The sequence below is a fragment of the Mauremys mutica genome, chromosome 19, assembly GCF_020497125.1.
Source record: "Mauremys mutica isolate MM-2020 ecotype Southern chromosome 19, ASM2049712v1, whole genome shotgun sequence".
Classification (NCBI taxonomy): Eukaryota; Metazoa; Chordata; order Testudines; family Geoemydidae; genus Mauremys; species Mauremys mutica.
Window position 1 is genome coordinate 26,907,690 of NC_059090.1, and position 25,605 is coordinate 26,933,294.

At 45.0% G+C, this 25,605-nt stretch overlaps 1 protein-coding gene across 3 annotated transcripts; it reads left to right on the forward strand.

The window, feature by feature from the left end:
* The first annotated feature begins 1,893 nt into the window (after positions 1-1,893).
* On the forward strand, positions 1,894-24,148 carry LOC123353296 (ficolin-2-like). 3 transcript variants are annotated; one of them, XM_044994298.1, is made up of 13 exons: positions 1,894-2,040; positions 3,281-3,394; positions 4,761-4,814; positions 6,955-6,990; positions 9,255-9,290; positions 12,984-13,037; positions 13,442-13,477; positions 14,635-14,670; positions 15,377-15,412; positions 16,258-16,385; positions 17,368-17,497; positions 17,833-17,967; positions 23,661-24,145. In XM_044994298.1, exons 1-13 carry the CDS (start codon positions 1,902-1,904, stop codon positions 23,906-23,908), a joined length of 1,182 nt encoding a protein of 393 aa, XP_044850233.1. In that variant the 5' UTR covers positions 1,894-1,901; the 3' UTR covers positions 23,909-24,145. The 3 variants fall into 3 exon arrangements, with proteins under 3 accessions (XP_044850233.1, XP_044850234.1, XP_044850235.1); XM_044994299.1 differs by lacking the exon at positions 12,984-13,037 and having other exon boundaries at positions 23,661-24,147; XM_044994300.1 differs by lacking the exon at positions 6,955-6,990 and having other exon boundaries at positions 1,926-2,040; positions 23,661-24,148.
* The last annotated feature ends 1,457 nt before the right edge of the window (positions 24,149-25,605 follow it).

Below are 25,605 nucleotides of genomic sequence, written 5' to 3' on the forward strand. Positions count from 1 at the left end.
GGCGCTCAGTGTTTGCACACCCCATCATGGGACGTTTCCTAAAAGGATTAGAGAAGATCCACCCCCCGATGAAACCCCCTGTCCCGGCCTGGGACCTTAATTTAGTCCTTTCTCGCCTCATGGGTCCTCCTTTTGAGCTGTTAGTTTCCCGCTCACTCCTCAACCTCTCCTGGAAGGTTGCCTTTTTGGTGGCCATCACCTCGGCACAGCGCATATCTGAGCTGTGGGCCCTCACATGTGAGCCCCCGCATACCATTTTTCATAAGGACAAGGTGCAGCTTAGACCTCACCCAGCCTTCCTGCCAAAAGTCATGTCCCGCTTCCATGTCAGCCAGGATATCTTCCTGCCGTTTTTTTACCCAAAACCGCACGCCAGCCTTCATAAACAGCAGCTTCATTCGCTGGACGTTAGAAGGGCACTCGCTTTCTACATAGACCGAACAAAGCCGTTCTGCAAACACCCCAGTTGTTCATTGCTCTAGCAGAGTGGATGAAAGGTCTGTCGGTCTCTTCCCAGCGGATATCCTCCTGGATCATGGCATGTGTTCGCGTTTGTTATGACCTGGCAAAGGTCCCTCTCTGCCTGCTGTGACGGCTCACTCCACGAGGGCTCACCTCTCCAGGAAATCTGCAGGGCTGCCATGTGGTCTTCAGTGCACACCTTCACGTCGCACTACACCATCGTCCACGAATCGCAGGAAGATGCGGCCTTCGGCAGAGTGATACTTCAGTTTGCGGTACCTTGACTCCGACCCCATCTCTGAGGTAAGGCTTGGGAATCACCTAACTGGAATTGATATGTGTAAGCACCCGAAGAAGAAAAAACGGTTACTCACCCTTTTTGTAACTGTTGTTCTTTGAGATGTGTTGCTCATATCTATTTCATTCCCCCACACCTTCCCCTCTGTCGGAGTTGCCGGCAAGAAGGAACTGAAGTGGGGTCAGGCCGGCAGGGTCGTATATAGAGTACCATATCAGCTGACTTGGACTGGAGGTTATTATCCTGTCAGTTGTGTGGACTGAACAATCATTGAAGTCAGTGGGAATTGGATGCATTCAGGTGATGAGGACTCTGATTATATCATTTATTAATTGTCAATTCTTTGCCTTAGCCACAAGACCACCTTTCAGCCCTCTCTCTGTGATACTGTTATACTGACAAACCTGTTTTGTCAGGGATCTTGTTTCAAAATGTATATATTCATTGGTGTATTTAATCTATTGCCACATTAGAGAACATTAAAAACCTAGTTTCCTGTGAAGATCTGGCATCCGTTTTTAAAGACTTGCTAAATACCAGGGCTTTCAAGTCTGTTGTTGAGTTTTGGGGCCCATGTCTACACTTAATGAAAACCAAATCACTTTATATTTTCATTTGGGGTTTGTTTGCTTTGTGTTTCTAGTTTAACGTCTCTGGCTGACAGCATCTAATGAAAGAGGAAATTTGGTCCAAAGGTTCCACCTGCAGCAACTTCCCTCTGAACTCTGATGCCCTGATGGAAGATGATGATGTATCAAGAGGTTAAGAATAGTTTCACCTTCATGAGATTTGTATAAAATTTTGATTTCTTGAACTTCTTGGGAGGTTTTTAAATCCTACTGTTTCGGATCTGGGCATTTTGCATCATTTTCAGTGATACTGACGCCACCAATACTCCTCCACCAGGAGAATCTCTGCTTCAAAGAAAAATCATTGAAACTAGCCACAGAAGGAAACCCACGGCTAATGAACAAGGGAGTGACCGTAAAAATATTTCACCAGGCCCTAAGATGGAGCTAAAGTAGAGAAACCATATAACAATCTCAGCAGAAACAGCTGTAAAGTGGAGGATGGGTGGGAGAAGCTGAGAATTTAAGAGGTGGAGTTTTTATTTATCCTATAAAAGGCACCAACGGCTGAGATGCTAATTAGGGAAGAGGCTAAGTGGAACTTGCTGTTGCAGAGCCCAGCACCAGCCATGGGAAGAGCCGCACAGCAAACCCTCACTGCTTTACTCTGCATAGCAGCAGCCGTTTGCATGGGTGAGGACAGCTGTCCAGGTGAGTAGGAAACAAGCCCAGTAACAGCTTTTCTTAATAGACTTATTACCAAGCCATCCTCTGCAGAACTAGTGGAACTGATCAGATTGACCTGTAGTGAATTGGTCGCTGCCTTCCTTAAAATTATGTTGTTATTCCTAACAGTGAGTTGTAGACTTATAGCTTCCAGCCTCTCCTACCTGACGTTGAACATTTCTCTGGTACAGATCCATGAACTACGGGACTGCCAGTTACCAAACGACAATCCTGACACTATAATATTTTAAAACTGGGACTTCTCTTTTTTTACAAGAATTTTTTGTCTAATTAGTACTATAATACATTGAGCATATTGCTGCTGTGTGTGTATTACCAGATATCCATTCTCTGGGACCATCACCAAATGACATTCAGTCGGTGCCTAATGATCTGCTGCTGTTCAGAGCATTGCTATGAATGTAGGTCGAGAGCATGAGACTCTGCAATGTTAATTAAAATTCACACTGACACTTTCACATCTACATTTTTAAATTTTGTTATTTTCCTAATTAGTATGAAAAGAAACTTCATTTTTGACTTACCAGATGGTACCTCAGGCACTGGAGAACCAATGAGATTTTTGGATCTCTCATGGCTTCCTATTCAAAAACAAGAAACCAGCATTAATGAATGCTTGTTTATAAGGCACAGGTATGCGGAGGCCTCTAATTGGACGTCACTAATATAAATAATACCAAATATTTGCAGAAGGTAACAAAACTACAATATTGTCCTAAAACATCCAGCACCTTCATAGCAGCCTTATGCAGGGCTTTGGAGCAGAGGCCGGAGCTGGAGCACAGAGCAGCTCCAGAGCAGTGGAGCTGCAGGTTTTTGCCTGGGGCTGGAGCACAGCTCCAAAGTCCTGGCCTCATGTCAAACTTAAAACCAAAAAGTGTAACTTTAAAAAATTCGGGTTCTTTTATTCTCAACTAAATGACAACTTCAAATTTTATTTGCTTAAACTATTGGTGAACTCTTGCATCCGATGAAGTGGGTATTCACCCACGAAAGCTCATGCTGCAAAACGTCTGTTAGTCTATAAGGTGCCACAGGATTCTTTGCTGCTTTTATTGGTTAACTGTCCTTGTACTCCCAGCCAACAGATGAGATCTGTAGGTTCCCATTTGCTGAAGTTTTTCCCCCCACACTGGAATCTGCAGAACATTCTACATCCTGAGACTCTCTCACATGTTACTTATTGTTTCATCTCTTTCCTCAGAGGTCAAGATTGTGGGTCTCAGTGGTTCTGACAAACTCGCTGTTCTCCAAGGATGCCCTGGGATGGCTGGAGCCGCAGGTCCCAAAGGCGAACCCGGAGCTGCAGGAATGAAAGGTGTGTTCCCAGGGGCTAAGTGGGAATCTGATATGGCTGGTGATGTCTAAAACATCTCTGTCCCAATTGGGGCGGTAAGCTGCATGGGGCGGCCTACCGGTCGCTGTGAGGGCGGCAGTCAGGCAGCCTTTGGCAGCGTTTCTGCGGGAGGTCTGTTGATCCCACGATTTCAGCATCAATTTGCCGCCAAATCCACATGGCCGGAGGACCTCCCGCAGAAACGCCGCCAAAGACTGCCTGACTGCCATGCTTGGGGCGGCAAAAAACAGAGAGCTGCCCCTGCCTCAGTCCCTCTTGGAGCGAAGGACCCGCCGCCAAATTGCTTCCAAACAATTAAGTGACGTGGTAGAGCTACTGCCGAACTGCCGCCGATCGTGACTTTATCTTTTTTTTTTTCTTTTTTCCTTTCGCTTCGCTGCTTCTGGTGGCAAAATAGCTGGAGCTGGCCCTGGTCCCAGTGCAGATCTTTTAGCCTATGGTGAGGGACTCTCTCCAGAAACAGCAGAGTTATAATATGAATGCATTAACAGCTGGTATGTTTGACAGTTTACATTATTTCCATTGTACTTTAAATAGGCCATTTGATTTAGGGGATTTATTTGTTATTCAGTTTCCATAAAACAGTTGGGAGGCACCATGTTGCCTTGTGGGAGTTGCAGTACAGTTGCCTCATGCTCCCATTCTCTGATGGCTAGGCTCCCTTTTCAGACTATGTCTCCCATGATGCACCGTGGTCTCTCCTTGGTGCATTAAGGGAGTTCATCTATGGTGCACCATGGCAAGGTAGTCTGGCTAGGGAACCCCTCGCTGCTCCAGTCATCACCAGGGTTTGGACTGACAAAACCTCCCAACTTGATTGGGGTAACACATAGCATCAGCTGCATCTTCTCTGTATTTTCCCTCGTGTTTGATTGTTCAGGATCTGCACTACTTTTACTTACACACATGCATGCGCTCAGACACACTTTTGGACCTGCTGAAGGCCGTCGATTTGCAAGCCAGCTGACAGCTAGGACAAAACCTGAGCCAGCGGCCTACTCATTGGCCAGTTTTGCGACATCCTCACGAAGCTGCTGAGAGAACTGGCTTGACCCTGTGTGTCTTGCGCAGACAAACAGCAGTTGAGGTTTAATGAGAATTTTGCCTTAGTAAGGAATCCAGGATCTGTCTGAAGATAGTGATCAGCCACATCATCTGAACCCTTCAAACTTGTGTGTTTTCTGGTTTAACCCTCATTTTGCCATTTGACTTGCAGGGGGAGAGTAAGAACTGACTTTCCAGCCCCCTTCACTCCTAAGTTTACCCTTAAAATACATCCCCACTGGCATCTTTAAAATGTTAATTCAGAGCCTTTTATGTTTTGTAGGGGACAGAGGTGCTGAGGGGATCCCTGGAAAGGTTGGACCAGCTGGGGAGAAAGGTAACGGAATGAACAGAAAGAATAACTATTTTCATTCACTGCATGATTTAAATCACAATGAAAGATCTTTAAACCATTTGCATCTCCTCTGTTTGGTGTCTGTGCCAGAATGGAATAACAAAAAAATTAAAAATTCTGTGCACAATAATTTAAAATTCTGCATATTTTATTTGTCAAAATAACATAATATAATTACACCCGTTTCAATTATTTGTAGTTATTTATTTCAAAATACCTGTCAGCAAGTACGTCTGTAACAATACAGACGACAAAAAAAGATTCAGGAAATGTTTTCTGAGAAATAGATTCCTCACTAGGCATATTAATACAGAACTCTGGGTAATAATCATTTAAACTACATTACAGAACCATATTTCCCGCACCACTCAAAAGCATTGCAAAGGCTTGCGGGGGGAGTCAGGTGTAACAGAGAAGCTGAGGGAGAGTGAAGTAAATTGCTGGGAAGGAGCCTGGGTGTGAACTTGGAGAGTTGTTGGTTTTGGTGGGAAAAGTATGGAACAGGTTTTTTTGGGCGGGGGAGGTGGGGACATGGAAAGGGATTGTTATGGAGCTTCCCCCATGCAGACCCTGGCTGACCCCTAGCCTCTCCCATTCAGTCAGGCACATCTGCCCCTGTCCCCATGTGTTCGTGCACCCCTGTGTGTCCTTGCACCCCCATCCACGTGTCCCTCCATCTCCACTCAGACACCCACTTCCCCAATCCCTATGTGTTTCTGTGCCCCCACTCAGCTACTCCTGCCCCTATATGTCTCTGTACCCCCGCTCCATGTCCCTATATGTCTGTATCCCCACTCAGTCACTCTGTGTACCTATGTGTCTCTGTGCCCCATTCAGCCATCCGCTGCCCCTATGTGTCCCTGTACCCCCACCTTCTGTCCCCATGTATCTCTGTACCCCTCCCAGGCACTCCCCTGTCCCTATGTAGCTCTGCACCCCTCCCCCATCACCATGTGCCCCTGCACCTCCCTCCCACAGTGATCCTGTGCCTCAACTCCCATTCAGCTCCTGCCCCAGTCTGTCCTCCCCCACTAGCCCTTATGAGCCACTGTCTGACCCTCCCACCCCCATCAGCCCCTGTCTCCGGACCTGGCCTGACAGGTGCTGCAAGGAAGGCAGGCTCTTTCTCTTCCTAGGGGGCCAGGAGTTGCTGCTGTGTTCTATCGCCACATCGCCCTCTGGTGGGCAAAAGGCAGAAATGCAGACATTATTTTCTGCTGGGAGCTGCTTCTGCTCTTCTGCCACAGCGCCCTCTGGTGGGCAAAAGGTGGAACTGCAGCAACATTTCTGCAGAAGCTTTTTTCTGTGCAAAAAATTAAAAATATGCGTGGCTCATTAATTATGCATGCATGCAGTACAGTAACGCAGAATCCCCCCCAGGAGTAACTTTCTCTTAGAAAACATGGACCTGTAAAGCTCCACCAGAGCAGCACCACCAGTGCTAGCAATGGTATAAGTTCTAGTGTAAACAAGGCTCGGTGATTTTTAATGAAAAGTTGCTCATGTGGGGATGCACTAGTGCTAGAAACTAGAAAAAAAACTGTGGTGTAGACATGGCCAGAGTTTGTCTCCGTTACACCTACTTATACCCTCTGAATCAGGGTTGTTTACACCACTTCAGGTATCACTTCTCAATTTATCTTGTCTTTTACCTCTAACGTCTCTATCACCATAGGTCATGACTGTGCTCAGTCCCTAGGCAGGTGAACAACAGAGCTGGAAGGCGTAAATAATCTCTCCACCCTGGTGCCCCCGTATGGGAAGTGCAAGGAATCTGCCAGGCTGGTGCTGTTATGGGTGCTAACTTCTGACAAGCTTGTGGGTCAGGGCACTGACCTGTCTTCTCACCCACAACAACCAGCAGAACTGAGCAGCCACGGAGGGGAGCATTTCTGCATCTTCTTCAAGGGTGGCACAGAATCGGCTCTCCCCAGGGTCTCTGGCTGATGATGTGCCCCCTGAGGTGCTATGCATCCGGGAATTCCCACTGGGCACAGCAACTCTGTAGTTCCCCCGGTGCAGGGCAGGGCCTGCAAGGGACAGTTGAGCTCATAGTATCTAGCACCAAATACTGTGTCTCTGCTAAATCTTTCAAACATTTATTTTTTTTGTCTTCCCCCAGGAGAGAAAGGTGGTGTCGGCCTCCCTGGATCGCAAGGTGAGAGACCTCCGATGGCTCTCGCTGGAGGGCAATACACATGCTTTAGGGTCTGACACTAATAGGTGCTCAGCACCACTCAGGGGCCAGATCCTCCCTTGAAAGCAACTGCCCGTGATTTACAGCTGCATGGTCAGGCCCAGGTTCTTTGTTTCAGAGTGGTTGTGTCAGCAACTCAGAATCACCTGTGATTCTTCTTCGAGTGCTTGCTCATATTCTGCTTTCCACCCGGGGGCGAATGCCGATCTGTCTTCACCAACCCCATGGTTGGTAGGTTCCTTAAGGGCCTTGACCGTCTCTGCCAGGTACAGCAGCCAGTCCCCACGTGGGACCTTAACCTGGTCCTCTTCAGACTTATGAGAGCCCTGTTCGAGCCATTGGCCACCTGTTCCCTCCTATACCTCTCTTGGAAAATGGCTTTCCTTGTTGCTATCATGTCGGTGAGGCTTGTATCCAAGCTCAGAGCTCTTACCTCAAAACCACCTTACACGATCTTCTATAGGACAAGGTGCAGCTACGACCTCACCTGGCCTTTCTTCCCAAAGTGATTTCGACCTCTCATATCAACCAGGATATTTTCCTCCCGTTTTTTTATCCAAAACCGCATGCAACTCATCAGGATCAATGGCTACACACCCTCGACATTCGTAGGGCCCTTGCTTTCTACAGTGAGCATACAACACTGTTCAGGAAAACGACCCAGCTCTTCGTCGCGGTGGTGGACTGGATCAAGGGCCTCCCGGTCTCCTCCCAGCAGATCGCCTCTTGGATCACTTCCTGTATCTGTGCTTGCTATGATCTGGCCGGTGTTCTGACCCTGACCCTCACCGCTCACTTTACAAGGGCCCAGGCCTCGCCGGCAGCTTTCCTGGCCCAGGTTCCAATCCAGGAGATCTGCAGAAGCGCTACCTGGTCTTCAGTACATACCTTTGCCTCTTACTATACCATTGTCCAGCAAGCCAGAGATGATGCAGCGTTTGGTAGAGTGGTCCTACAATCTACGGTACTTCACTCATACCCCACCGCCTAAGTAAAGCTTGGGCGTCACCTAATTGAAATTGATATGAGCAAATACTTGAAGAAGAAAAGACGGTTACTCACCTTTGTAACTGTTGTTCTTCAAGATGTGTTGCTCATATCCATTCCAAACCCGCCCTCCTTCCCCTCTGTCAGAGTAGCCAACAAGAGGGAACTGAGGGGGCGCTGGGTCGGCTGGGGTATATATCAAGCACCATGAAGGCGCCACTCCAGGGGGCTCCACAGCTGACCCACTGGGTGTTGCTAGGGTAAAAATTCTCTGACGGCTGCGCACGCGGTGTGCACACCTAAGTGGAATGGACATGAGCAACACCTCTCGAAGAACAACAATTACAAAGGTGAGTAACTGTCTTTTTCAGGAGAAGCAACTCCTGGGGAGAATCCTGGAATGATGGGACCAAGGGACATAAAGTTGCAAATGAAGAGTTGTTAGTTTTGATCACTTAAATAATACACAGCGATAGGAGACTGTAAGCCAGTCAAGGTATGTTTAGTTTGGAAAAGAGGAGATTAAGGGGGAACATGATAGCAGTCTTCAAAGGTTTGAAGGGTTGCCATAAAAAAAGACGGAGAAATATTGTTCTCTCTTGTCTCAGAAGACAGGGCAAGAGGCAATGGGTTCACACTACAGCATAGCAGATTTAGATTAAATCTCAGGAAAAACTTCATAACTGTAAGAAAAGTAGAACAATGGAACAAACTGCCTCGTGAAGTCATGGATGCTCCTTCACTGGAGGTTTTCAAAAGGAGGCTGCATAGCCGTCTGTCTTGCATCGGTGGACATAACAAATCTGCATCTTAGCAGGGGGTTAGATTAGATGACCTTTGTGGTCCCTTCTAACCCTGTGGTTTTATAATTCTATGTCCAGTGACCCCATTTTTAAGCATGACCTGTTCCAGTCTACTCTAGGTGCTAAGTTGTGTTTAATGTCATGTTAATGAACACATTTTCTAACGTCATACATTTTCCTGGTGTAGCTACAGAGAGACACTGCTTTGCCTTGGATAGACAAACCTGTGCAGGAATCCAGTGAAATAGCCCTGAAGATCTGCCTATATGCTTTGGAGCTTATTTTGCCCATTTGTGTGTTTTTGCTCCAAAGCAGGATGTTTGCTCAGCCTCACAATATGTTGTCAATTACGTATTTTGTAATTTGTTAGCACCAAGCCCATCCAGGTGTGGGCTCCATGTAATGCAAGGATTTGACCTTGTGTTTTTATTTTAGGAATCAAAGGAGACTCTGGAGCATCAGGAAAAATAGGTGAGCACCTCTGAACTCATCAAAACATGTCAGGTTTGATATTCTAGTGCTAGTGCTCTAAATGACACAGCGTTGGGTGGTTCTGACTGCATGAATCACTACACACAGGAAACGTACTGATAGTAATTTCTTTGCATACTATGCCATGCTCTGCCTGTGGCCACCCAAATGTTGCCTCATCTTAAAAAATTACATAAAGACTCAAACTAAATTCCTGGTCCCTGCTCCACCAGAATTCCCATGTGTGGGGTGGAGTTACAAACTCTGGAGAAATGAGAGGGGTTCTTTCTATGGACATTTCAACCTACTTTTTTTTTTTAACCTGGACCAGCTTAATGGGCATTTAATCCTTAATATAGCTGATCTGTTCTCTTCCTTAACTGGTGCTTTTAACTGGCTGAATGTTTTGATCAGATGTCACTCTTTAATATTTCTTACCTACTGGACGTGGCCCTGGACCTTCATGTTACCCATGGGAGGGGAGAGATGTGGTAGTTCACAGGGATCGCTGAACCTTCCTTCCCCTTGCCTCTCTGCAGGAGTGAGTTGTGTTTTGGATGTGCAATGTGGAAGCACATTCTCCCCCCTTGGATTGAGATGTTAATGTTGTGCCACACCGAGGCACAGATGTGTAACAAGAATAAGGTCTGAGGCAACGAGATTTGTTCTCTCTCTAGTTTACTGTACGGGTGCTTTGGTTTGGTTATGATTCTATCATGTATGGTACTGCTTGAGTTTTTATGGTAGGTCTAGTAATGAACAGCTGCAACTTACTGTACACTGCCATGTGCCACACTGTGGACCAATTAGTCCAAAGACTCTGACTTTTCTTCACCGACAAAAATATCTGTCATGCAGTAGCCATCTCGCTGTAAAACCTCAGTGAAGACAAGGCACTTGTAGTGTTTACCATGAGGTAACTGGATGAGATTAGCTCTCACCCATGGTTCACCTCACCTAGCTATCTCACAGCAAAACTACAGTGCTTTATCTCTCTCTGTGGTGTTAGTGAGAGAGCTCATGTGTATTAGTTACCCCATGGTAACACACCTTTCTTGATAGTGAAGACATAGCAGCACCTTTTACTTTGGACACTGAACTTTGCAAAGGTAAGAAAACAGTGGAGACAGGGCACTACAAAGTCAACTCAGCAGAGTGCTAAGTGCCTCTGGTAAGATGCCAAGCTCCCTTGCAATTCCTCCTGAGGTCACCGCTCAGTGGAGTTGGGCCCTAAGACTGTTTTGTAAATAGCAGCCAGAGGAGTGGAGTTTAGGACTTTTGGGACCTGTCACCAGACCACATTCATGGTTTTTATAATATTCTCTAACTCAGGATGTTTGGTACCATTTCTAAAACATTCTGCTCTGCCAATACTGGGAGTTATGGCATATTCAGACACATGTTAGGAAAAGCGGAGGCCTTCACTTGATGAGGTTTGGTTAATTCTTTGAAACAGGGCACTTAACAAGGCACAATTAAAGAATGTACGACCTTCTGGGTCATTGAGTCCACTCCCCTGCTATGGGAGGCAACTCCATCCTACAGTCCTGTTTATAAACATATCAAGCTCCATCTTAAAACTAGTGTGTGTGTGTGTGTGGGGGGGGCGGAATTAGCACGGGGAAACAGTTGTTACTCACACCTTCTTGTCAAGTGTTGGAAATGGGCCATCCTGATTATCACTGCAAAAGTTTTTTTTTCTCCTGCTGAGAATAGCTCACCTTAATTAATTACTCTTTTTACAGTTGGTACGGCAACACCCATTTTTTCATGTTCTCTGTGTATATATATCTTCCTACTGTATTTTCCACTGCATGCATCCAATGAAGTGGGTTTTAGCCCACGAAAGCTTATGCTCAAATAAATTTGTCAGTCATTAAGGTGCCACAAGTACTCCTCGTTCTTTTTGAAAAATGTTGGTGAATTGAAAAAGTCCGTTTGGGATGGAAGAAAACATTTTGTTTGTGGGCCTTTTTAAAGGATTCACAATATGGCTGGTGGAGGTCCCGTCTGAGCTTCAGCCCTGTGGTTAGGGTGCTCACTGGAAATTTAGGATATCCAGGCTCAATTTTCTCCTCTACCTGATGTGGAAAAGGGATTTAAACTTGATAGGAGAATGTCTTACTCTCTGAGCTATGGATATTCTGATGTGAGAATCCTGCTGAAGCTGTTTTACTGCATATGAATAATTGACTGGTCATTGGAGTAGAGCCAGAGAGTAGGAGAGTCTCCTAACTCCCAGGTGAGAGCCCCAACCATTACCTCCCAGGGTAATGAATGTTTCAGATCTTACGCACATACACGCTACAGCCAATTCTTATTAACTAAACTAAAATTTATTAAAAAACAAAAGAGAGAGAGAGTGTGGTTAAAAGATATATATACACACACACACACAGACATGAGTTCAATTTATTTGGCTGCAGATTCATAGCAGAGATGGTGAGCTTTGTAGTTGCAAAGAGTTCTTCCAGAAATAGTTCATAGGTTATAATCCAATGTCCAAATCTCATATTGAGGGCGTGCCAGCATAATTGGGACCTCAGTCTTGCGACTCAAACTTCCCCTGATGAAGTCTAAGCAGATCTGAGATGACAGAATCAGGACCCAAGGATCTTTTATACAATTTCATGTCCTCTTTGACAAGTTGGGAGTTGAAAAGGTAATTAGCATGACTTTGAAGGAAGTCCGTCACTGGTACTTAGCTACAGAATTAACATAAGGCCATTTGCTTGTTCCTCCACCATTCACAGATTATTTCGTATGCATTTCAAAGAGAGATTAATACAGAGCTATCTGGTGTTTACAATTCATTGGAATGATAGCACAGGGGTGGCCAACCTGTGGCTCCGGAGCCACATGTGGCTCTTCAGAGGTTAATATGCAGCTCCTTGTATAGGCACCGACTCCAGGGCTGGAGCTACAGGCGCCAACTTTCCAATGTGCCGGGGGGTGCTCACTGCTCAAAACCTGGCCCTGCCACCCCTTCCCACCCCCTCCCCTGAGCCTGCCGTGCCCTCGCTCCCCCCTATCCCCCATCCAGAGCCTCCTGCACACCACAAAACAGCTGATTGGGAGGTGCGGGGAGGAAGGAGAGGCACTTATTGGCGGGGCTGCTGGTGGGTGGGAGGCACGGGGAGGAGGGGAGGAGCTGATGGGGAGGGGCTGCTGACATATTACTGTGGCTCTTTGGCAACATACATTGGTAAATTCTGGCTCCTTCTCAGGCTCAAGTTGGCCGCCCCTGTGATAAGATGTTCTTTTGAACTCTGAATTATCAGAATACAGCACAGACAGGGACAGCTGATTACACTGTCGACCCTACTTATACATATGTAAATACACAAAAACACAAACATTATCTCCTCACATGTCTTTTGAGGGTTATTTATTTTGCAGGATGTTTAACTCTTTCTGGCCATGTATCACAGGTTGCATGTAGAAAATGGTTGTTTGCCAGCTTTGGTACTCACCTGGCATCAAGATGTGCTTGTCCCATTGACTTCCATGGGGGGTCCATGCTAGGGGATCCTGATGTGAGATCAGGGACTCAGCGATCCAGATGCAGATACATTATCTGACTTTCGACACAGCTGGGTTATTGTAATTCCAGGCTGGGGTGGTGGGTGGGGATTATGTACTCAGTATTTACGCTACCTTGGAAACTATTCAGTCAGTTTTCTGTGTCTGTAGGGGAACGGGGACCTCCGGGGATCCCTGGAAATGCAGGACAAGCTGGCCCAAAAGGTAAAGTAACAAAGGGCAGAGAACTGTGTTTTCCTACAGGTGACCTAAGAACAGGAAATTTGTTTTTAATCAAATATCAATTAGAGCTCAGTGGTTTGAGCATTGGCCTGCTAAACCCAGGATTGTGAGTTCAATCCTTGCAGGGGGCCCCTTACAGATCTGGGGTAAAATCAGTACCTGCTAGTGAAGGGAGGGGGCTGGACTTGATGACCTTTTGAGGTCCCTTCTAGTTCTAGGAGATAGGTATAACACCAATTCCTCTAATATCTGGGCTCGAAAAACCACCATAACTTCCCTTCACTCTATAAAGGGTTTATTATTGCAACAGAACTTCAGTTCTGATCCACTGTCAAGATCTCGGTATCTCTGATCAGTCTTTACTATCTTATTTTTTGTTTAATCAGGAGAAAGAGGTCCTGCTGGCCCCCCTGGAGTGAAAGGTGAGAGACCTCAGATGATTCTTCTCACTGCAGAGCACTTTATGGTGCTGTTCGTGGTGACAGAAGAACCGGGAGCCACATTTCCCCCCATCCCACTGTACAATTTTCCCTTCTGGCTGCTCACAGAAAGAAAAAGCTGAAGAAAAAAATTGGTTCAGGTAGAACAAGAAGTGTCATTTGACCCAAACCAACAGGTTTTGGGTGGGTTTTTTAAATCTCCTTTTGGCTTTTGTTTAATAGCCAAATGACTAAACAAAATGTTTCAAAATGAAAAGTTGGAACATTTTAATAATGTCAAAGCAAAACTTTTTGAGTAAGTGGGAAAATTTTCCAACTGATTTATTGTCATTTGCTTACTTTGGCTGTACGTGTTTGCCAAATGTGAGCTGAATTTGTGATTTTTTTCAAACAAGAAACTGCATTTTTTTGATGAATAATATATTAGCTGAAAAATTTCAACAGCTCTAATTCTAATGTCTGACATATCACAAGGTCCTTGGCAGTCACAGGAAATTACTCCAGGAATCAAACCGCACTAGGCCAGCGGTTCTTAAACTTCATTGCACAGCGACCACCTTCTGACAACAAAAATTACTACACGATCCCAGGAGGGGTGACCGAAACCTGAGCCAGCCTGAGCCCTGCTGCCCTTGGCAGGGGGACCAAAGCCTGATCCCTACCGCCTGGGGTGGGAGGCCTGTAACCTCAGTTCCTCCACCCAGGGCTTCAGCTTCAGCCCCGGGGGGTGGGGCTCAGGGTTTGGCCCTAGTCCCCAGCAAGTCTAACACCAGCCCCGGTGACCCCATTAAAACAGTGTTGCGACCACTTTGGGGTCCCGACCCATAGTTTGAAAACCCCCATGCTAGGCTAACACATGTTCGCTCATTCCATAGGAGCTGGGAAGCATGCACCCAGCTGCAGTGTTGACGTATCCTAAGGGTGAAATTCAGCCCGTGAAGAGGACAAGAGAAGATAAATGTATCACTTAAGTCCCACTAGTGGGCTACTTTAACAGATTGTCTGGAGTGTAAATGATACATAGGCCTTGAACTAGCCCTCTGCACAATTAACCCCCAAGTGGGTGTTGAAATGAGAGCTCAAACTATGGAGATGATCTCTATGGAAAACAAGGATTTTATTCTGAGTTCTTCCTTTAGGAGATAAAGGAGAATCGGGAACCCTTGGAACAGTTGGTGAGACCCTCTGCACTTTCCTTTATATTGAGCACATCACTTCAGTTTCATTTCTGCTGAGCTGGAACTTGAGTGGTTTAAGAATCTTCCCTCTTGAATAGTTACCATGCCCACAGTATCGAGCTCACCAATATTCCTGTAAGTGTTGGAATGTCTGAAGAGAGAAATAGCTCTGTCTACAAAACAGGTAGTCAGTAAAGTGTTGCAACATCTGCAATAACTCCAAGCAGATGACCTTTGGTATTAGAGATAATATTTGGCATGTAAGTGAAAGCTGTAGATCCAGATGTACATCCTGGAGAAGGCTGCTTTCTCTTACCCTCCTTATACTCCTCACATACTGGGGGTGGGGAAGGGATTACAAGAAATGGATCCTGATTAAATGCTTGTTTAAAGGAGTGCCCCTTTTTCTATTTAACTAATTTCACTTGGGATTTTTTATAACATATTGACTCAAATTCACAGCTCACGAGAGGGTTACAAAACAGTGTTGGCTAGTTATGAATGGCATCTTTTTTATTCCAGACAGGAAGCGCAGATCAGAGATGGGTGTGATTCTGTTAACACTTGGTTTTGCATAAGTACAAACCTGTCTGTGCATTTTCTAGTACATTGCTATCCCAGCTATCACTGTTGGTACAGTTTAAAAGACTATACAAAGTTTTCTGGTTCAAATTTCACTTCTATTGTTTCTTTTCCCGTCCAGGAGAGAAAGAGCTGGACAATATACAGTGTAAGAAAGGTGAGCATTTCTTATAACCACTGAAATATATTCTCATTCCTTCCAGGGAATGCAGTTATGATGGCTGAACCCTTAGGAATGATGAACAAATATTTTTAAATGACTAATGTGACCACTCCGCCCTTTTCCTGTTTTACCCGCCAGATGGTTGGGTATTTTTAAATGAATGATTTGTGCAAGTAGCCAGTGAATTTTTTGTGGAAACACATTTCAGCCAATGGGTTCATTTGCAATCTGTTTGATGTGAGTATTCTTATGAGAGTTTGATATTCCCTTGCAGTGATTGCTCACCCAAGTCACATGATGACTGGAAGCCCTTCTGACTCACCAGGGATTTCAAAATGGCTGCACAGGCACTTCCACCAGTACAAATCTTCATGCAAATTTCAATTTCCATCAGTTTTCAAGACACTTTGAGCCAATCCTCTGTTCAGGTTGAGCTGTTCTCACACAGAACACAGGGCTTGGGCAGTTGTTGCCTCTTTTCCTCTTTCAAACAAACTTAATATGAACCAGACTAGCGCAGTGAAGTCTAAATAATTGTGTTTGCTAACCACAGAGAGCATGAAAAGCCTAGCTAGGTACCTAGGCTGCGACTCTGGTAGGTTTCTAAAGATAGAACACAGAGAGCACCACTAGAGGGCTCACAAACTATTTAAAGGGATACTACCCATTTCCCAAACACTACAGTGGGGAGGAGAGGAGATGGTGGTTCAAAGATTATTTTCCATTTACCTGATTCTGCAATTGATCTGGCCCTCAGTGCAACATAAAGCAGCCTGTGAATCCCTGTACAATGAGAGTTATACAACCAATTTACATATTTCAATTCCTCTTTCAACCAGGAGCAAAGAACTGCAAGGAGCTGCTAGCCAGAGGGAACATCATGAGCGGCTGGTACACCATCTATCCCCGTGACTGTAACGCCATGACCGTGCTGTGTGACATGGAGACAGATGGTGGAGGATGGATTGTAAGAACCAAGCATAATGAAGCTCATTGGATATTTTTTTTCTTGCACAACAAACAGTTTTTTGTCCCAAGAATGAGAGGTGGCCCTTACCCAGTGGGTTGTAGCTAGGAGAAAAGCATGAGGATGGAAACTCTGAAGCTGTTAGCTCACCATGGTTAGCTGAAATAAAAACACAGACACTTCCTTAGCCCTTCTAATCCTCCTAATCCTTGTCAAAGTCTCCAGACACCTTGGTTGTGAACACAGTGGGTTTCATGGAGGGAACCCGAAGCTTTAGCATCTAAAAGACCTGGTCTGAGGGGACATTTGTCACTGGTCTGACACAGTTAACCAGGTTTCCCTTCTCCTGGCTCTCACAGCCTGCTCAGACTCTGGAACAGAATTCCTTCCACCTTGGTCAAAGTCCTGGTGCATCAGCTGCTCTGTCACTCAGGCAATCTCTGAGTATGAGAGGAGAGAGCATGCTAGGGAGCTGAGGGGTTTGAACCCTGTATGTACCTCACATTTAAACCTTCCAATTTATTATTCTGCTTATTTATATCCCAGTCATGCCTAGAGAATCTGATGAAGATCAGGGTCCCATTGTGCTGGGTGCTGAACACACACACTGAGAGACAGCCATAGTCCCTTACAGCTCTTACTCTCCATAGACAAGGCAGACAAAGGGCCGCACAGAAAGCAGAGGTGATGTGACTTACCCAAGTGGCAGAACTGGGTATAGAACCCAGGCCTCCTGATTGCCAGCCCAGTGCTGTAGTTTTCAGACCATGTGAGCCTTTACTCTAGTGCCGTTGCTGCCAAGATTTAATATGATCCTGTGGGACAAGCCTCCATCTGCGGTAGTCACCTGAGGCTGAAATAGATCTGACCCCGTTAAATCTCATCCAGTGATTTACAGTCTCAGAGTTTCTGGTCTCCTGCTCAACGTAGGATGGAAACCAATGTGGGATTTCCCAGCTAAGAACCTCCTGTTTCCCTGCAGGTGTTCCAGAGACGGGTGGATGGTTCTGTGGATTTTTACCGTGACTGGAGTTCGTACAAGAGAGGTTTTGGTAGCCGGCTGTCAGAATTCTGGCTGGGGAATGACAATATCCACCTGCTAACATCCCTTGGTAAAGACATCACTGATGCGTTCTTTTCCTAACTGCAACCTTTTCCACCAAGCTTTGTTCCCACACTTTAACCATGGATACAGGGTATAGATTTGTACTATCGGTAGAGGTAACCCTTCTGCTCCAGACACCCCTTCCTGTTCCTTACAGCCCAGCCCTGCCACACAAAGCTATTGAAACCAAGAATGCTGTGGTAGCTGGGCTAGCTCCAGTCATGATTCATGGAGCAGCATTTATCCTCTGAGTCCGGTAGTTCGCCCACAGTACAGCAATGAGGAATGCTACAGACTGGATGGAAATTGCTGAACATTTTGCTTTCAAATTGTTTTCTAAAGGAACCAACGAGCTTCGTGTCGATCTCAGTGATTTCGAGAACAACTATCAATTTGCCATCTTCAGCTCATTCAAAATTACAGGAGAGACCGAGAAATACAAGCTGATCCTTGGCGCCTTTGTTAATGGCACTGCAGGTAGGTTCTGAGCTCGTCTTTTACCCTTTGTGGCAGATGGAAAAATGGAAAGCAAAAGTGATGCAGAGTATTCTATGGCAGAAGCAAAAGGTGATGTAATCTGTGATCTCTTTTGGGAAACAACAGTTATTCTGCTATTGAACTTTTTGAGCAGGAACCCATGTTCTAATGACACCAGCTATGTATGTAATATGGATATCCTGCCTAGGGCAGACTGAAAGCAGAATTCTGAGCAGAGTTAGGCACAGCCATGGCTTGTTGTTTTCCTAAATTAAATCTGAATGCCCTTGAGAAACATCTGAATTAAACTAGCATAGGCACACCTGGAATGGTACAAGTCACTGAGTGGGTGAACATGTGCATTTTATGCCAGCTATGCATCCAGACTCCTGCACACCGGAGACAGAAACATTCTTTGGCATGCAGAGTCATTGTAGGCCACTGCAGGATTGCTTAGGCACATTGCTTAGCCACACCACCTTGCCAACCTATTATGGAGGGCTTGAAATTAGGTTCAAAGCGGGTAGGTGATCAAAGCCCACCGCTAAGAATAAAAAAGGGCCACCTTAACTGAGGGTTAGATGTTGGGGGGGGGCATATATGTACGGTAACAGGAGCAACAAGAGTGGGAAATCTGCTCAGCATCTTAGATGTCTATACACAAATGTAAGCAGTCTGGGAATGACTAGGAAGAACTGGAAGTATTAGCACAATAGCTAAGTTATTAATTATGAACAGCTAGCCAAAGACTCCAAAAGTAACAGTAAAAGTACATCAGAAGCAGGAAGCCTGGTAAAGAACCAGTGGGGCCACTGGACAATTGAGATTCTAAAGGCGCACTCAAGGACGATAAGGCCATTGCGGAGAAACTAAATGAATTCTTTGCATCAGTCTTCACGGTTGAGGATATGAGGGAGATTCCCAAACCTGAGCCATTCTTTTTAGGTGACAAATTGGAGGATCTGTCCCAGACTGAGGTGTCATTAGAGGAGGTTTTGGAACAGATTGATAAATTAAATAGTAATAAGTCACCAGGACCAGATGGTATTCACCCAAGCGTTCTGAAGGAACTCGAATGTGAAATTGCAAACTGTGGTATGTAACCTATCATTTAAATCAGCCTCTGTACCAGATGACTGGATGATAGCTAATGTGATGCTATTTTAAAATAATAATAAGGGGGCGGCTCCAGAGGTGATCCTGGCAATTATAGGCCGGAAAGCCTAACTTCAGTATTGGGCAAATTCTGGAAACTATGGTAAAGAACAGAATTATCAGGCACAGAGATGAAAATGATTTGTTGGGGACAAGTCAAGGTCTCTCACTAAAGGCTCTTAAGCAAAGTAAGTTTTCATGGGATAAGAGGGAAGGTCCCTCTCCTGGATAAATAACTGGTTAAAAGATAGGAAACAAAGGATAGGAATAAATGTTCAGTTTTTAAAATGGAGAAAGGTAAATAGTGGTGTCTCCCAGATGTCTGTCCCTGGACCAGTACTGTTCAACATATTCATAAATGATCTAGAAAAGGAGAGAACAATGATGTGGCAAAATTTTCAGATACAAAACTACTCAAGATAGTTAAATCTGAAGCAGAGTGTGAAGAGTTACAAAGGCAGATCACAAACCTGGGTGACTGGGCAACAAAATGGCAGGTAAAATTCAATGTTGATAAATGCAAAGTAATGCACGTTGGAAAACATAATCCCAGCTATACATGTACATGGATGGGGTCTAAATTAATTGTTGCCACTCAAGAAAGAGATCTTGGAGTCATTGTGAATAGTTCTCTGAAAACCTCTACTCAATATGCAGTGGCAGTCAAAAAAGCAAACAGAATGTTGGGAATCATTAAGTAAGGGATAGATAATAAGACAGAAAATATTATATTGCCTCTATATAAATCCATGGTATGTCCACATCCTGAATACTGCGTGGAGATGTGGTCACTCCATCTCAAAAATATAGGTGTTGGAATTGGAAAAGGTACAGAAAAGGGGAACAAAAATGATTAGGGGCATGGAACAGCTTCCATATGAGGAGAGATTTAAAAGACTGGGACTTCTCAGCTTGGAAAAGAGATGGCTAAAGGGAAATATGATAGAGGCTTATAAAATTGTGACTGGTGTGGAGAAAATAAATAGGGAAATGTTATTTATTCCTTCTCATAACACAAGAACTAGGGGTCACCCAATGAAATTAATAGGCAGCAGATTTAAAACAAACAAAAGGAAGTATTTCTTCACACAATGCTCAGTCAACCTATGGAACTCGTTGCCAGGAGATGTTCTGAAGACCAAGACTATAACAGGGTTCAAAAAAGAACTAGATAGCTTCATGGAGGATAGGTCCATCAATGGCTATTAGCCAGAAGGGGCAGGGATGGTGTCCCTAGCCTTTGTTTGCCAGAGCACATGGGATGGCTCACTTGATGATTACCTGTTCTGTTCATTCCCTCTGGAGCATCTGGGATTGGCCACTGTTGGAAGACAGGATACTGGGCTAGATGGATCTTTGGTCTGACCCAGTATGGCCATTCTTGTGTTCTTATTACTTAACTGGCATCACAAAGACTTGGTTGGATAAGAATTGTTACAGCAATATTGATATAGAGGGGTGTTGCTTGTTCAGGAGAGACAGGCAGGAGTAGGTGTTGCATTATACACCAAGAATATATACACTTGTTCTGAGGCCCAGAACAAGGTGAGTGGCAGGTCATTTGACAGTCTCTGGATAAAGATAAAAGTGGTAGAAATTGGTGACCTCATAATAGGGTGTCTATTATAGTTCACCAAACCTGGAAGAATTGGAAGATGAGATATTTTTAGAACAAATAGCAAAAATAGGCAAAACCCAGACCTGGTAGTAATGGGGGACTATAACTACCCACACTTCTGTTGAAAAAGTAATACAGCAAAACACAAAATTTCCAGTAAATTCTTGGAATATATTGGGGACAACTTTTTAGTTTCAGAAGGCAGAGGAAGTAACCAGGGGGACCAGCCATTTTAGACTTAATTCTGACCAATTGGGAGGAATTGGTAGCGAATCTGAAGTCGGAAGGCAATTTGGGTAAAAGTGATCATGAAATGATAGGCTTTATTATTCTAAAGGGAGGAAAGAGTGAAAGCATCAGAAGAAAGGCAATGGATTTCAAAAAGCAGACTTTAACAAACTCAGAACTGATAACTATCCCAAAGTGAAGGAAAGATCGGAAGAATAGGAAGAGGCAATTAGGATTCCATCAGGAGCTCCTTAATGACCTGAAAATCAAAAAGGGATCCTACAAACAGTGGAAACATGGACAAAATGCTAAGGAGGAGCACAAAAGAATAGCATCACCTGCAGGGACAAAATCAGAAAGGCTAAGTCACAAAATGAGTTAGACCTAGCAAGGGACATAAAAGGCAGTAAAAAGAGATTCTTTAAATACATTAGGAGCAAGAGAAAGATGAAGGAAAGTGTAGGTCCACTACTTAGTGGGGATGGAGAGCTAATATCTGATGATATCAAGAAGGTTGAGGTGTTTAATGCCTATTTTGGTTCAGTCTTCACTAAAAAGGTTAATGGTTACCAGATACTCAACACAATATTAGCAATAAGGGGGAAATGAATGAAAGCCAAAATAGGGAAAGAACAGATTAAAGAGTATTTAGATAAGTTAGATGCACTTCAGTCAGTGGGGCCTGACAAAATTAATCCCAGGAACCATTAGTCATTATCTCTGAGAACACCTGGAGGGTGAATGAGGACTGGAGAAGTGCAAACATAGTTCCTATCCTTAAAAGGGGGAACAAAGAGAACCCGGAGAATATAGACCAGAGATCCTAACTTCAATACTGGGGAAGACATTGGAAAAAAATATTAAACAATCAAATTGTAAGCAGCTAGAGGAAAATAGTATTATAAGGAAGAGCCAGCATTGATTTGTCAAGAAGAAACCATGCCAAACCAACCTGATTTCCTTCTTTGTCAGGGTTATTGGTCTAGTAAATAAGGGGGAAGCAGTTGAAATGATATATCTGGATTTTTAGTAAGGCTTTTGACACAGTCACACATGACTTTCTCACAAGCAAACTAAGGAAATGAAATCTAGATGAAATTGCTATAAAAACATACACAAAGCGTAATTATCAGTGGTTCGCCGTCCAACAGCGAGGGAATATCTAGTAGGGTCTCAAAGGGGTCAGTCCTGTGTCTGATATTATTCGATCTTTTCATTAATGACTGGGATAATGGAGTTGGAGAGTATTCTTTTAAAATTTGCTAATGACACCAAGCTGGGAGAGGTTGCAAGCGCTTTGGAGGACAGAATTAGAATTCAAAATGACCTTGGCAAATTGGCCTGAATTCAACAAGTTGAAATTCAATAAAGACAAGCGCTAAGAGCTTCATTTAGGAAGGAAAGAGGCGTGATTCTCAAACTTTTGTTTTGATGACCCCTTTCACACAGCGAGCCTCTGAGTGCGGCCCTCCTCATAAATTAAAAATACATTTTTAATATTTAATATTATTATAAATGCTGGAGGCAAAGCAGGGTTTGGGGATGGAGGCTGACAGCTCGCGACCCCCCACGTTATGACATCACGATCCACTGAGGGATCACGACCCCCAGTTTGAGAACTCCTGGGCTAAGTGGTAGTACTGCTGAAAAGGATCTGGGGGTTAGAGTGGATCGCAAATAATATAAGTCAACAATGTGATGCTGTTGTGAGTTATTGTGGGATCTATTTACACGTATTGCATGTAAGAGAACGGAGGTTATTGCTCGACTCAGCTCAGCACTGGTGATGCCTCAGCTAGAGTACTGTGTCCACTTTTGCATACTGCACTTTAGGAAATATGTGGACAAACTGGAGAGAGTCCAGAGGAGAACAACAAAAATGATAAAAGGTTTAGAAAACCTGATTTATGAGGAATGGTTAAAAAAGCTGAGCATGTTTAGACTTGAGAAAAGAAGACTGAGAGGGGACCTGATAACAGTCTCCAGGGCTCATACAAAGAGGACGATGATCAGTTGTTCTCCATGTCCACTAGTGGTGGGATAAGAAGTTGTGAGCTTAATCTGCAACAAGGGAGACTTAGGTTAGATAATAGGAAAAGCTTTCTAACTATGAGGATAGTTAATCTCTGGAATAGGTTTCCAAGGGAGTGCGTGTAATCCCCACCAATGGCGGTTTTTAAAGACAGATTGGCCAAACACCTGTCAGGGTTGGTCTAGGTTTACTTGGTCCTCCTTCAGCATAAGGGGCTGGGCTTGATGACTTCGTGAGGTCCCTTCCAGCCCTACATCTCTGTGACTCTGATTCTTTGGTTCTGAATCCTCAACCATTCCCTGGTAAGCTGTTAGTGCTAGGAGCACATTGAGCGCATTGACTGCAATCTGGGGATTGGTCCTGCTTTGAGCAGGGGGTTGGACTAGATGACCTCCTGAGGTCCCTTCCAACCCTGATATTCTATGATTCTGTGAGTTACTCTGCATTTATAGTGATGTCACTGAGATCAGAATACGGTCTGGTGGAAAATCTTTCTTCTAGGATGTAGAACTGCAGTCTCTCTCCTGGACTCCAGGGAGATTTTTATTGCCTGGTGAAAAGAGAAATTTAGCAACCCCACTGCAGAACTGCCAGGCTGGGCTGTGGGACCTGAACTGTGAAAGCATGTGGTAAATACTGTACACACAATTGTTTCCACAGGGGATTCATTAACCATCCACAACCACATGCCGTTTACAACCCAAGACCGTGACAATGACCTCAGTTCAAGTAACTGTGCCACATCCTATAAAGGAGCCTGGTGGTACAGGGAATGTCATTCATCCAACCTGAATGGATTATACTTGCGAGGAGCCCATGAAAGCTATGCTGACGGGGTGAACTGGAAGACCGGCAAAGGGCACAAGTACTCCTACAAGGTGTCAGAGATGAAATTTAGGCCCGTGTAGCCAATCAGGGAGGCAGTTATAGTAATTACACTTCGCTCTTATACAGCAATTATCGGCCTATCATATCGATCATTTATCTGGAGACGTGCTGAGATGAATTCTTTTTATAGCACAATGTTTTCTTTGTCTTTCATGTTCTGTTTTTCTGCTCACCCAATGAGAAGTGCAGCCACTTATGTCACAGAAAATAGAAATATGAGCTCATTAGTCAGTCATGGAATGGGTAAATCTCTGCAATGCTACTAAATAAATGGTTAAATACACATGGACCCAAAGTCATAAGTAAGGCTAGAACCCATCACCTTCAGCACAATAACTGCAAGCCCCTAATATCTGAGCTAAGTAAGTAAGTATCTTTAGCTATATGTAAGTGTTGGGATATGTTAGGGTTAAGTAAAAGACCTGGAATGCTGCTGATGTGCAGGGGCGGTTCCAGGCACCAGCACACCAAGCGCGTGCTTGGGGCGGGCAAGCCACGGGGGGCGCTCTGCCGGTTGCCACGAGGGCGGCAGTCAGGCAGCCTTCGGCGGCTTACCTGCGGAGGGTCCGCTGGTCCCGCAGATTTGGCAGACCTCCCGCAACGAAGCAGCGGGACCAGTGGACCCTCCGCAGGCATGCTGCTGAAGGCAGCCTGCCTGCCGTGCTTGGGGCAGCAAAATGCCTAGAGCCACCCCTGCTGATGTGCTGACATGGCATTAGGGGACAAAGGCATAACCAGGCGGTATTTCTTTGTTTAACAGATAAGCTGCCATATTTTTCCCTTCCCTGTTGCTTATGTAACCCTCCTGCCCATCACAGTTGGCAGCAAGAAGGGCCGGGTTCAGTATCTAGGGGTTCTGTTTCAATAACGCAATGCAAAACCGGCTTGAGCCCCCATCCAGTGACTTGGGACAATTACATACAACCCTCCGGGCGCCTCTAGGAGGCAATACTTCCCCTCTCACAAGCATGGAATCTGAGTGTAGCAAAATCCTTTTAATAGAGGAGGGAAACAATGCGGCATCATGTTGGGGAAACACCACAAACAGGATTCATAACACAAAACGTGAGCAAAAGACCCACCCCCAGGTAAGTTTGGCAGTGTTCTTTTCCCCTCAGGGTCTTAAGTCCAACCACCCAAAAGATCACCCCAAAGTCTAACAACCCAAAAGTCTCTGTCCCTGGTCAGTGCAGCTCTTCTCCTCTTTGGCTCTGTCTTCTGCTGCTTCCATTACCAGAGGCCCCACCACAGCTCCTACCACTGTCATGCAGTTTTTCCTCTGCTGTTAGTGAATCATTTCCATTGGAAGCCGCATCTACCAGTGGCGAACCTTCCCCTCTGTTAGTAAAGCAAACACTGGCTCAATGATGTGCTTTTCACAGACCTTTTTTTTTTTTTAAACATACAAGACAGTTCAATTGCATCAGAGCTAAAAAGAAATGCCTGGCCGTGCCTTAGGTGAATTAGAGAGGTGGGAAGGCAAAGTGTAACCATGCTAGAAGGAAACACAATTTGTCTGGGTACTGGGGAGTACAAGAGAGGGTAGCTACCTCTGCCAGGAGCACTGTTCCCCGGAGTGGGCATGTCAGAGAAGAGCGATGGTGCAAATAGAAGAGTTCTGCAAGGATCTCAGGCTACATCTGTACTAGAAAATCCCACTGCCCAGCCCAGGCCTCGGGAGGCATAACAGGCCATAGTCTCTCCCACTGACGCTGGT